The sequence below is a fragment of the Pogona vitticeps genome, chromosome 1, assembly GCF_051106095.1.
Source record: "Pogona vitticeps strain Pit_001003342236 chromosome 1, PviZW2.1, whole genome shotgun sequence".
Taxonomy (NCBI): Eukaryota; Metazoa; Chordata; class Lepidosauria; order Squamata; family Agamidae; genus Pogona; species Pogona vitticeps.
In genome coordinates, this window is record NC_135783.1 from 11,897,999 (window position 1) to 11,911,277 (window position 13,279).

Here is a 13,279-nt window from a genome sequence, read left to right on the forward strand (position 1 = left end):
TTATCATGTTTCCCTTCCAGATGATTTGGGGTTAAAGTTTCCATAATCCCTCACTATTGGCCCTGCTGACTAGGATTGAAGAGAGTTCTAGGGCAGAAACATTTAGAAGGCCACAGCATCCAATGACTTTTATAACATGCGAGGGGTGTGCCATGCAACATTTGCCGAAATTTTGGATCTCTTAAAAAAATCACACATTAAGATGAAAAAAAATCTGCTTTTTGCATTTTTACTTGTTTCACCTTACTGAAGTAATATCTAAAATATTAACATTGAATATTTTCAGATGTTAAATATTTCAGATATTACTTAAGGACTGTCCTAATGCTGCAAATTATATAATATAACCTCTTTTTAAAAAAATGAATCTCAAGATGAATCTTAAGAAGGAACATCTAGCATCCTTGTTTAAAAATGAAGAATCAGCTTTTTTTTTTTTTAGGTGAAGAATGTAGAAGGAAAAAAACCACTTTCTGTTACTTTTCTTGAAACTAGAAACCGGGGGCTGCCTCTGAGTGGGTGCCTGCTGGTCGAGGTGGGGCTGGGAAACACTGAACACCTGTATGGCTACTAAACAAACTGGCATGAACCATTTGTATCGGCGGTTCATGTCTTTTTCATGAGTTGTCTTCATGTTTACCAGCTCCAATTTGAGTTCAACCAATTCAGTGCTTAGAGGAAAGAACGCAGAGCCTTGAAGCCTGCTAAGATTGTGGAAGGTAGATTCGCTCAGTTTCTAGAAGCAGGAGATAATAGAATAAAAGGGAACAGATCATGACAACTAGACATTTCATTACAGAAGTACATTTGAAGGAGGCAGGTAGAATGCCTTCAGAATCTAGCTTGAAAGGCATTTGGTTTAAATTGCCAAGTCCTCCTCCTAAGGTTGAAAGGGCATAGTGTTGTTTGCTTGCCCTTTGCTAGTCTGCTTTATGTGGTCAGAGCTTGTTTCCACCATTTAATTGCTGTTCAGTCAAGTAATCATGCCAGGTCTTAGAAAAAGAAAAGAATAAGCTTTTAAGCACAGCAGTTTACTAGCAGTGCATCATTGAGAGAATACCCCAAGCTGTCCATCTGTATTATTCTTGGGTATGGTCTCCTTTCCTGTTGTTTCTGTTGTGCTCTGAATGAGAATTTGGAGAGCTTAAAAAGCTCTGGCTGCCAAGCACTTTCTCATGAACGGCGCTTTTCCCCTACCAGGACTTACTTGGATAAAGATGTTGCTGTTTCCGAGGAGCTTGTCCAAAAATACAGCAACGTTGTGCTTGGCCACTTCAACAGCACAGTTAAAGAGCTCAGGCGCCTTTTCCTAGTGGATGACCTGGTGGATTCGCTAAAGGTAGGAGACCTCCTTTCCCCATTTCCAGAGTATATATTGTATTTATTTGTCCGTGTATAAGACAACCCAGTGTATAAGATGACCCCCACTTTTCCATCCCCAAATAATAAAATTTTATTGGTGCTTTACCCCTCCATTTGGGGCTTAGGAAATGGAGGGTTAAAGCAGCCGTGAAAGGGCTGCATGGTCAAAGGGCTGCGGCCCATCAGCGCTTTGATCCCTTCCCCCTTCTGTGTATAAGACGACCCTCAATTTTTTTCTAAAGATTTTAGATAAAAGTATGTTATACACAGAAAAATACAGTAATTACATCTAAGCATATATGCTTGAAAGTTGTAGCAGAGGAGTGGTGTGCTTTTGGCTGTTGGTTAAGCAAAGATGGTACCACTAGTAGCAGCTACACAGTAAGGTTGTTATTATCAGTATGTAGTACAAACTACATGTGTGCAAACCCAAGAGATAGCGAATGAGGGCAAGAGAGTTCTCTTTTTTGGCTCTCAGTTCTATTGTTCTGTGTTGTTCATGTGTCTCACATACAGCCTGGTAATCAACTGCATGATCTGAACTCGTTTATAGAGGTGGGTGCAAACTGCTGGTTCAGCAGTTTGTGTTAGTTCATTCATTGGGCAAACAGGTGTTTGGCACTTCAGAGGCACCACTTGGAAGAGGCGGGGCTTTAGACACTTGTTCAGCTGGCAAACAAACGGGCAGTCCATGTATATCTCTACTAATATGCATGGATGCAATACATGTGTAGCCTCATTAGTGTGCCTATGGATGTATATCTGGTAGTAAGATGCTTTTTCTTCTCTCAGTGAATTATTTTTATTTGTATGAGATTTGTTCAAACTGTTGTGTAACATATGTTCTCAAACAGTAAGGTATTGTGGTGGTGAAATGTATGTGTGGGGAAAATGTCTTCAACTCTTTTGGTTATAATTGCAGAAACTGGCATTGATTCATCTTTACTGATTACGATGAATGAATGCTTTCCTGGTGCATGCATGTTCTCATGTCTTATTAACATTGAATAAATTTAAATAGAGGTCCATTGTACACAACTTAGAAGGACATAGCAAATAAAACAAAATAAAATATTCTCTGCTATGGAAAAGTTACTTTTTTCTCCCAGTAAACGCTTCTTGTTTTCCCAAATGCTTCTCTAGCTTGTAGAATATCACTGTGGTGATCTAAAATGCTTCAGAGCACTTACATAACTGTGCAGGTTGGAGCACGTAGAAAGTGCTTCTGAAACAGAAACAGAAAGCCTCTGTGCTTTCTTCCTCAGTTGCTAGAGCAGTCCCGTTTGCACTAAAAGAAATTGGGCTTAGACTATTAAATATTTTCACTTTTCATTTGGTGTACTAGAACTATCAGCAAATTATTTTATAATGGTCTGTTGATTTTAACTATTGGAAGGTTTAAAATTCTGAGGATTGTGTCTTGGGAAGCTGAAGTATAACACGAGAGCAAAAATTCTGTTTTGATAAAGTCACATATTTGGGTCCAATAAAACATCTCATATTGGTATGTGGACTTGAAGTACTTTGAAAACTGTATCAGTCTAAATATGGTCTAATTTTCAGTAAGGTGGCAAATTTGTGTCTGAGTCTGTTTGGAAGATTTTAAGCTAGAATATGTCCTACTGGTTTTTTTACGAGTACAGTGGTGCCTCGCATAGCGATCGCTCCGTTTAGCGACAAAATCGCTTTGTGATGCATTTTTTGTGATCGCAAAAGCGATCGCTTTGCGATGTTCCCTATGGGGGAATTTCGCTTTGCGATGACCGATCATCGCAAAGCGACCATTTTCGGCCAGCTGATCGGCGGTTTCAAAATGGCTGCTGGGAAAAAACATGGCCGCCCGCTGTTTTCTGGGACGGATTCCTTGCTTAAGAGGCACCAGAAATGGCCGCGCTATGGAGGATCTTTGCTGAATGGTGAGTTTTAAACCCATAGGAATGAATTAATCGCGTTTTAATGCGTTTCTATGGGCTTTTTTATTTTGCATTGCGACGTTTTCGTTCTGCAGCGATTTTTGCAGAATTAATTAACGTCGCAATGCGAGGTACCACTGTACAAGCACAGGTGTGTGTTAGAGATGGGCACATACCACCACTTTAGCCAGTGCCCAAACAAATTTTCCATGGTTTGCTTCCCTGTCCCCTCTGATGGGCACCCACTCAGAAGCAGTTCCCAACTTCCCTGCTCCACCTCCTCCAGGCACTTCCTCTGAGCGGGTGCTTGCTGGAGGAGGCAGAGCACTGAACTGTAGAATACTTCTTCTGCCATCAGCTGGACAGGTACTCTGGTGTGTATAGATGTGTCATAGGTAATGTACTTTTAGTGTTTTCCTCATTGGTAGTCTGAAGTGAGGGATACAATCTAGACACTGATTGACAGTCAGAACGAGAACTTGGGCTCAACCACTTGTCTGTCGGTTGAATCGAGCCAGTTGGTTTATTACTACAAAATCTCGATGATAATCTCTTGAAGGAATGGATACTTGGTTTTAAAACATTCCTCCGAAATGATTACAGTGCAACACACTGTTGAGCGTTCTTTTATTCAGTAACCTTCACAGCAGGGGTGAGGCATGCATATGTGGGTTCATTTTGGTAGCCATCCAGAATTTGTGCATCCAACTTCCCTTTGCCTAGACTCCAAAGTTAAATGAAGCTTTGGGGGAATTCCAAGCAATGTATTCTCAAAGGCTTTCATGGCCAGGATCTGATGGTTGTTGTAGGTTTTTCAGGCTGTTTGGAGGTGTTCTGGAGATTTTTCTTCCTAATGTTTTGCCAGTCTCTCTGTGGCCAGCGTCTTCAGAGGACAAGAGTCAGAACACAGAAAGAAGTTCTAATTCCTGTCCTCTGAAGATGCCGGCCACAGAGACTGGCGCACTGTTAGGAAGAAAAACCTCCAGAACATGGCCAAACAGCCGGAAAAACCTACATCAACCATCAAAGCACTTTAGGAGCCCCGTGCAGCTCTGAGGAAAGGTTGCGCTCTTTTCCTCATTTCCAGCATGGATGCAATGGTGGCCCAATTGCCTAGTTGAACTTTAGAAGAGCTTGGAATAGAGCCACACATATCCAAAAAAGGGCAGAGGGTCTCGCCAGAAGAAAACATGTACATAACAGAGGCAAGCTCCCACCCAGGAAAAAAAATGGCCCAGTGTGGTGTAGTGGATAGAGTAGGACTCTGCACACCAGGCTTCGACTCCTCGCTCAGCCATGGAAAACTCACTGGGGTGTGTGGAACTGGTAAAACCACTCCTTAAATATCTCACTTGCCTTGAAAGCCCTGTTAGGATCTCTATAAGCTGTTTCCAACTTGACAGCACGCAACAACCACATAGATAAGGGAGAAGGAAGGTCAGAATATGGAAATCGTGAGAATTTTGCTCCTTCAACAAAATAATACTGCAGCTACTTCAGTTCGGCAGCATCCGAAAAGGGACACTGCAGAGAACTGCTTGCAGCTACCAAGACTGTAGGGGCTGTATGGCCGCAGTTTCCCAGTGACAGAAATGGCCCTTCAAAGTGCTTTAAATAACCTTTCACTCATTTAGTGTTCTGATGGAGAGGTGAGGTTGGTGATGATCTGAGCAAATGGACGCAGCGTTGCTGCATGCACTCCTCTGGCAGTCTTCAATAGCCTTGGCTTCAGCAGAGCAGAAGGATCAACTGTGTGCTTATCAGAAAGCCTAAGCTACTGCCTGGCACACTTGCTTAATGACTGAATGACTGATGGTGATGATGCTGTTACGCGTGCTGTATTGACTCTACAGTGGTGTCTTGCTTTACGATTGCCCCGCATTATGACAAAACTGCATTACGACAATCTTTTTGCGATCGCAATTGTGATCGCAAAACAATGGTCTAGATGGGTTTTTTTCGTTTTGCAGTGATCAGTTCCCTGCTTCGGGAACTGATTCTTCGCAAAATGACGATTTTAAAACAGCTGATCGGCGGTTTCAAAATGGCCACCGGGTAAACAAAATGGCTCCCTGCTGTTTTCTGGGATGGATTCCTCACAAGACAGGCAGCTAAAATGGCCGCCCTATGGAGGATCTTCGCTGGACAGTGAGTTTTGACCCCATTGGAACGCATTGAAGGGGTTTCAATGTGTTTCTATGTGTGTTTTTTCCCTGCTTTACGATGTTTTTGCTTAACGGCGATTTTCCTGAAATGGATTATCACTGTTAAGCGAGGCACCATTGTATGTGGCTGCAGTTACTAATTGATGGTTCTTGAGTTTGGGGTTCCCAACTCCCAGACTCTATAGTCTGCTGATATGTTTCAAGTGAAAAATAAGTCATTGTCTTCTCTTATTCTTCTATATATATTTTGACAGTATAACGTTTTTAAATATCCCAGTGATCTATTCTAAACCTGCAGCATATACAAACAAATACCTTCTGTGAAGGAGTCTGGAAGTTGGTGTGGGTTAGACTTTCTGCCATACAGGGCTTGTAGCCCAAGAACCTCTGGTCAAAAATAGTTTAAACATTTTAATCTTTAGTTTGTTTGAATTTTATTTATATTTTGCTGACATTTATAATTTATAAATTGTGCAGTGCTCTGATACAAATGAAAGGCCTCCGAACATTTTTCAAAAATTCCTTATAATCTTACTAAAAATTTATATAGCCAGCATCCTGTTTTCATAGTGGCAAGCAGGATGCTTGTTGAAGCTCACCAGCAAGGTATGGAGGCAGTCCACTTTCCATTTAAATCAACAGGCTGAGTTTGTGATTCAGAAATAACTTGGGCCTTCACTGGGAGTGCATCCAAAGTCCTTTGATGTCACTATCTTGCATCTGGTTAGGGTTCCCATTGATACCTGCCCCATTGCAAAGTTGATCCTCCAAACCTGAAATCTGTTCCCCTCTGGGCTAATCAACAAGATGTCATCAGAGAAGCCTTGTGAAGTTATTCATAGGGCAGGGGCTCCCATCAGTGCTGTGATGACTCACTCTGCTGGAGTTAATATAGCAACTAGTCTTGGCTTCACGGTATTGTGAGGAGCAAGAGGGCTGCTTGCTGAGCCTGTAGGCTGATGAGGTGGAGGAATTAATCATATTACAGTTTTTATGAAGTTCTGGTGCAGACTATGATAAACTGGTAGTGTGTCTCTTTTTCCCACTTATATTTATTAACGTCATGTACAGAAAATATATAAAGGGTAGGATAAATGTGCTGTTGCCATACTTAAGCTCTTTTGGAGATGAGGTCAGTGTTTGGAAAGCTCTTTTGAAATACAGTGGTGCCTCGCGTAATGAACGCTTCATTTAACGACGAATTCGCTTAGCTATGAATTTTTCGGAGCAATCTTGCGCTCCGTTTAACAATGTTCCCTATGGGCGATTTCCGCATAGCGATGTTTGGGACCAAGCTTCGCATAGCGATGACAGTTTGGGTCCCCCTGTTTCGCTTAACAATGGTTTTGACAGCCTCACGTTGGCTGTTTTTTAAATGTTTAAAAAATGTTTAGAATGCTTGAAATCATAAGTGCACTTAATAAACCCTTTGTTAAACTAATTTGACTTTGTTCTGACTCTTTTTAAATTTGTTGTTGAATTTCCCCCCCCCCCCAATTGAGATGCATTGAATAGGTTTCAATGCATTTCAATTGGGGAACCGCATTTCACTTAGCAATGTTTCCTTTGGCGATTTTCGCTTAAGGACGGCAATTCGTTCCTATTTGAATGGATTATCCGGTTTTCAATGCATTTCAATGGGAAACCGCGTTTCGCTTAGCGATGTTTTCCCATAGCGACGATTTTTTTTGAACCAATTAAAATCGTTAAGCGAGGCACCACTGTAATTGTAAATACATCACACCAGGGCAATTAGCCCTGTTCTATTTTTAGAGGGGGTAGCCCCTTTACTCAATTGCAGCAAGTAAAAAGAGCACCCTGTGATCCTTTGAAGGCAAACAGATCTGTGGTGGACACAACTGTCTTGAACAACAGTTGCATATAGTGAAATGGGCTGAAAATATGTCATGCATTGGCCCAAATCCTCTTGCCTAGTTACACTCGTGTAACTTTTGAAGATTAATTGCCTGTATTTAAGGAATGACTGTAGAGACTATCTGTTGCATACTGAGCTGCATGACACCACATGGAAAGGATAATGTCTGCGGCAATTTCTTCAGTTGAGGCAATTGGGCCCTAAAACTTAACTACATGAGAGGAATTCTAGTGTGGTATCTGTTTTCCATTGTTTTCAGAGTGTGTTAAGAGATTCGCTTCTCAATGCTTAGCTTTTGAATCGGTGGCTCCTGTTGATAGGAGCAAGATTTCCAGTTTGGTGTAGTGGATAGAGTGATGGACTAGGACTCTGGAGAACAGGGTTTGAACCCCACTTGGCCATGGAAACTTACTGGGGAGTGGAACTGGTAAAAGCACTCCTTAAATATCTCACTTACCTAGAATGCCCTGTTGGGTTGCTAAAGGTCAGTTTGACTTGATGGCACAGAACCACCACAATCGCTAATAATGGCAGGTGTAACAGAAAGAGTGGTCTACAGATCATACTGGTTTAAAGATGTTGAATATAACTAACCTTGAATCATACTTTGAGTCACAGTGCTGTGGGATCCACTTCTTCATATGTATTTGATTAACGACAATGGAACCAGTTACCTCGGGCGTTGGTGAGTGCTCCAACACAGGAGGCGTTCAAGAAAAACTTAGATAATCACCTGGCAGATATGCTTTGATTTTATTTCTGCACCAAGCAGGGGGTTGGACTTGATGGCCTTGTAGGCCCCTTCCAACTTCACTTTTTTATGATTCTGTGAACTGTCTTTCTGGCAGAACCACATTGGAGGGAATGAATGAGATGGCTCACTTCCCTGCAAGTGTACGTCTCTAGTAGAGAGGCTTATAAAAAACCATGGGGAGGTAGCTACCCAAATGCTCCACTAAAGTATAAATTATGGCCTTACCATAAATGGAACTACTGTGGAAGGTATTGTACATAATCAATAAGCACACGGGCACTCCTTCTTACCCCGCCTTTCTCCTTAAAGAGGACCCAAGGCAGCTTAATTAAAAGACCATGTTAAAGGTAACAACAGTGAATATACAAATAAGAAAAAGGACCAAACAAATACCATATTAAACAATGTAAGCACCATCAAAACATTTTCAAAGCAGTAAGGTACAACAGTCTATTTTAAACTCCACTCAGGGAGCCTGTCATTCAGGGAAAGCTTGCTTGGAGAGAGAGGTCATTGTCTGCTTGTGGAAGGACTGCAAAGATGGGACCAGCCTGGCCTCCAGTGGGAGGGAGTTCCAAAGTTTGGGAGCAGCCACAGAGAAGATTCTCTCCTGTGTACCCATCAAGCATGCATTTGAAGGTGGTGGGACCGAGGAAAGGGCCTCTCCTGATTACTTTAACACCTGAACAGGCACATAAAGAGAGATGTAGTCCTTGAGATAGCTTGGGCCGAGGCCAGTTAGGGCTTTATAGGTTATAGATTATCTAGTATCATAGATCACTTTGATAGAACAGTTGAGTTGGAAGGGGCTTATAAAGCCATCAAGCCCAGCCCCCTGCTCAGTACAGGAATCCAAGTCAAAGCAGATCTGACAGAGGGTTGTACAGTTTACTCTAGAATGCCTCCAGCATTGGAACATTTACCCCCACCTGAGTTAATTAGTTCCATTGTTGTACTGCTCTTACAGTTGCAGTGGTGCCTCGCAAGACGATGTTAATCTGTTCCACAGAAATCGCTGTCTTGCGAAACCAAATTTCCCATAAGAATGCATTGAAAATTAATTAATGCGTTCCTAGGGGAATTTTTTTTAAAAAAAAGGAACTTAAGGGGTAGGGAGCTGGGGAAGCACCATGGGAGGACTGGTGGGGGGTCACCAGCTTTGACAGTCCCCCACTAGTCCTCTGATGGTGCAGGAAAAGACTCCAAAATGCTCTAAAGCGGGTGCGGGTGGTTTTGGGGCACCCCCGCCAGGGCTCTGATGGTGCAGGAGAAGCCATCAGAACCCTGGCGGGGGTGCCCTGAAACCACCCGCCCCCGCTTTAGAGCACTTTGCAGGCTTTTCCTGCCTTTTCAGGGCCTTTTGACTGTTGGCACCATCCCTTTGATAACATCTTCTTAAGTTAATACTGACATTAAACTGCTAGTGAAATGCAGAATAACCAAAAGTTCAGGGTGGAAACACTTTCCTAACCTTTTTGGCTGCTGTGTAAGTTCCTGCTAAATTGTCATTTAGTATCTTTCGAACAGTATGGCTGAACTTTTCCATGTTATGATTGATTTTGATGCTGGTAAGCCAGTGTGAGCACTTTCTGTAAAATGCCATGACATAAAAATAACCAAAGCAAACAATTGTGCAAATGTGTCCTTGGCTATTTTGATTAGAGAGCCATACTGGACGTTCTGCCCTTAGAGTCCAGTGAGAAACAGCTGGACTAGGCGATTCAGCACTTCTATCAGCCTCTTCCTCCCAAAATTCACTTGACAAGCAGACTGTCTAATCTCTGAAATGATCTCTGGGCCAATAGTGTTCTGCCTGTTACTGATCTTGGGATATGTTAATCCATTTATTTCTCAAGTTACAATTAGCATCGTAGAAGGACCATGAGATGTGACTGTCGTTTTCTCTGCCCTCTGATTTTCCATTTCTTGTGGTTGTGGTATTGGATTTGCAACGGCCTTGTTGTTTAGAGAAGATAAAATGTGTCTCTAGAATTTAAGAAAGTTACTTTTTTTGGAGTTGGCAGGGATTCTGGGAGTTGTAGTCCAAACTTTTTACATTTCCAGGGTTTGTTCTTCTTTCAAGCTTGATTCCTTGAATCTCTGGCCTCTCGTGCTTGGTCCCGCTTGTGTTTAGGGTTAAAGGATTTCAGTTTGCAGGAACGATGGAATTCCCTGCCTGAGGCCTTGTGGAGCCTAAGGGATTTCAGTCGTGCAACCATGTTGAGCAAAAAGAGCTCCGCCTGGTGATGGGGAGTGAGTGGCAGAGGGGCTCAGGCTAGTGAAGGAGCAGTACCTTCTGAACTTCGCTTTGCAAGGCCATAATAATCAGAGCAGATATTTATCCGGGTGCAGCCATTTCACACTTAGGGTGGCTTTGCTCTCTGTAATACATACCCGCTCTTTCTGCTTGGAGGGCATCTGCTAATGAAATAGTCCCCTGTGTGATAATTGACATGGCAAAATCGCCACCTCGGGTGACCTTAGCTGCATCAAAATAGAATAGATGTGGTGCTGAAATCTCACTGGCGCGGGGCGGGGGGGCTGAGCCCGTTGCATTGCTGTTTCTGCTCTCCTGGACCCTGTTTTGCGTGGAAACAGGCACCTGAACCACAGGCAGAGAGATGTGAAATGCTATGAGCCTTTCCTCACTCTTCACTTGACCTGACTGGGGACCTCAGAGTGAAAGGTGGGGGATCTGGTTACGAGTCCTCTTGGCTATAATTATCTCTGACATACGGAGGGTGAAGTGTCTGCAGCTTGATTTGTCCATGGTTGCTTCAGAAAAGGCATTTGTGTGAAGGCCATGTATAAGGGGTGGGGTTAGGGAAGTGCAGATGCCTTATCCCCACAGCAGGCTTGTCCCCTTTTCATCTGGAGTGCTTTGGAATGGTTTACTCCACCCAGTGGGGTGGGCGCGATTTCCTACCACAGAGGGGGTTTTTCAAACCACTGCTGACAGCAGGCAGGCATGTGGGTGGAGACTTCAATCATAGTGAGGCACATGCCACTTCAAACTCTATATTCCACTTCCTGCAATCTCATTCATCTCTTTTTTTTCCCTTTCAGTTTGCCGTTTTGATGTGGGTGTTCACCTACGTTGGTGCCTTGTTTAATGGTCTGACATTGCTGATATTGGGTAAGTAGATTCTTCAGAATCTGTAAAACCTCCTTGAGCAGTGGCTTGAAAACACCTTGTTTTGTGTTTATGGCCTCTACCCTAAAGTGAAATTGTACTGGCACAAGTTGTGAGGCAAGCAGCTACATGTTTGCAGATATTTATCACGAAGATTGCATCCTGTGCATTTTCCATTGTGCAAATGGTTGCATGTAGCATAGGCATAATGTGCTGTTTGCTGGCACTCCAGCATAGTCCAGCGTCAGTCAATATGCGAACAGAGGTTTATCACTGTATGGGTCTTACATTAGGTTTAGGCCAGTGTTCCCAAACAAAGCCAACATAATGTAGCAGCACTGCAGTAGAGGGGAAGTGGCAAAGGGCTGTTGGACTTTGTAAGGAATGTTCTAGAGTGGGAACTTGTGACTCGTAGGAGCAGGGAGGGTGTGAGCTAGGTGGAAAGCAAGATAGGTGTCGGGGCCATTAGGATATTGACAACATTGGCCTTGATCACAGTACTTGGTTTGGTATGCCAGTGGTAGGGGCCATGCTCAGCCATCAAAGCTGGGCAGCTGTGGCAGGTGTCACTGGCATCAGTGGCAGACTTTCTCTGCATGCCCTGTGCCAACATTTCTGGATCACAGGCCTTCAGCACATCTTACATAGCAAACTGTGCAGGATTTGGAAACCATTGCCTTCTGTGGTCTAGCACTTCACACATCTTTCTTAAGACATGGAATCAGGAACTTACCAGTTCTGCTTATTTCAAGGTTAAATCTGTTGTTGTTATTTTTTTCCAGCTCTGATTTCACTCTTCAGTATTCCTATTATTTATGAGAAGTACCAGGTGAGTGTGTTGTATCCTCTTGACAGTTTGGCAAAGGCAGCACAATTGATTGGGATATGAAGAGTATGTTGTGTGCAAAAAGAGGGAAAAAGCCCTGCCGAGCACATTCTGGCCCTCTGCTCCTGTTCAACTCCTTTAGCTCCTGCTGCTCAGCAGGGGTTATGTAAGTCTTGAGGGTGTCCCTCTTAAGCCGACTTGGCAAGAGTATCTCAGTCGGGAAAAAAGCTGATCAGTGCCAAGCAGCTTGCCTCACAGACTTAGCAGAGCTAAGATTGAAATTAGGCTAGACTGAAGCTCTGAAAAAACAGGCTAGCAAAACTTCACCATTCTATGTAAACAGAAACCAACCTTTTCCCTACATGTAGCTAAATAGGCTTCTGCTAGATAGTCTTAAGCAGGGGTCTTCAAACTTTTCACAGTGAGGGCCACGTAATATATTTTCCATGTTTTCGAGGGCTGAAGGAACACCCGCCCACACGCACGCACGCATGCACAGACTGGATTAAAAGGCAAGGCGGATCGGATGTGGCCTGTGGGCCATACTTGGGAGACCCCTGGTCTTAAGCAATGACTTCATCTATATTCTGCCTTTTCCATTGGCAGATGCTGAGTGCAGCTTAATCATAATCTAGAGTCTTACACAAAATGTGCTTTGTTTTAGAAGTTACATAATTTTTTAAAAATTGAAACAGCTTTACACACTGCTTTAGCAGTCTTTCCCCACCACCTATCATCCCCTTGCATAACGAAACATCTTCCTGGAGGTGTGAGAGATTGGAAATCACTTTTCTAATTAGAAACCCCTGTGAGACCAGCATTTCAGAAGCCAGAAGGGTGCTTTGTACTGAGCCAGTTGATCTGTCTAGCCAAGGACCCTCCGTTTTGCCTGGGGCTTGTTCTCTAGGGTTTCAGCCAGGATTCTTAATTTGCCCTGCTTGGAGAGACTACTTTGTGGTGTATCCCATTGAAGTATTAGCCAGGCTTGACCCTACTGATTCCAAAATCTGACAAGATTGGTTTCTTCAGGGCAACAGGGTGCTCTAGTCTGCCATGAAGACATCGTAGACAGGGACAAAGTAATACGCGAGCCATTCAAAATCCACTGAAGTTACAAATCATTCTTTCTCTTTCAGGCTCAAATCGACCATTATGTGGGATTCGTGAACAAGAATGTCAAAGATGCAATGACAAAGTGAGTGTGCCGAATTTTGAAACCAGTTTATAAGTAGCCAGTATTTTTAACTTTG

The 13,279-nt window shown here is 43.1% G+C and overlaps 1 protein-coding gene across 8 annotated transcripts in view; it reads left to right on the forward strand.

Moving 5' to 3' along the window:
- RTN4 (reticulon 4) overlaps positions 1–13,279 on the forward strand; it is a 69,082-nt gene that overhangs the window by 54,137 nt on the left and 1,666 nt on the right. For all 8 annotated transcript variants that reach the window (XM_078382349.1, XM_072987381.2, XM_072987389.2 and 5 more), the window contains 4 exons: positions 1,201–1,339; positions 11,137–11,206; positions 11,986–12,032; positions 13,166–13,224. In XM_078382349.1, the coding sequence (XP_078238475.1) occupies positions 1,201–1,339; positions 11,137–11,206; positions 11,986–12,032; positions 13,166–13,224 (315 nt within the window). The remainder of the gene's footprint in view (positions 1–1,200; positions 1,340–11,136; positions 11,207–11,985; positions 12,033–13,165; positions 13,225–13,279) is intronic.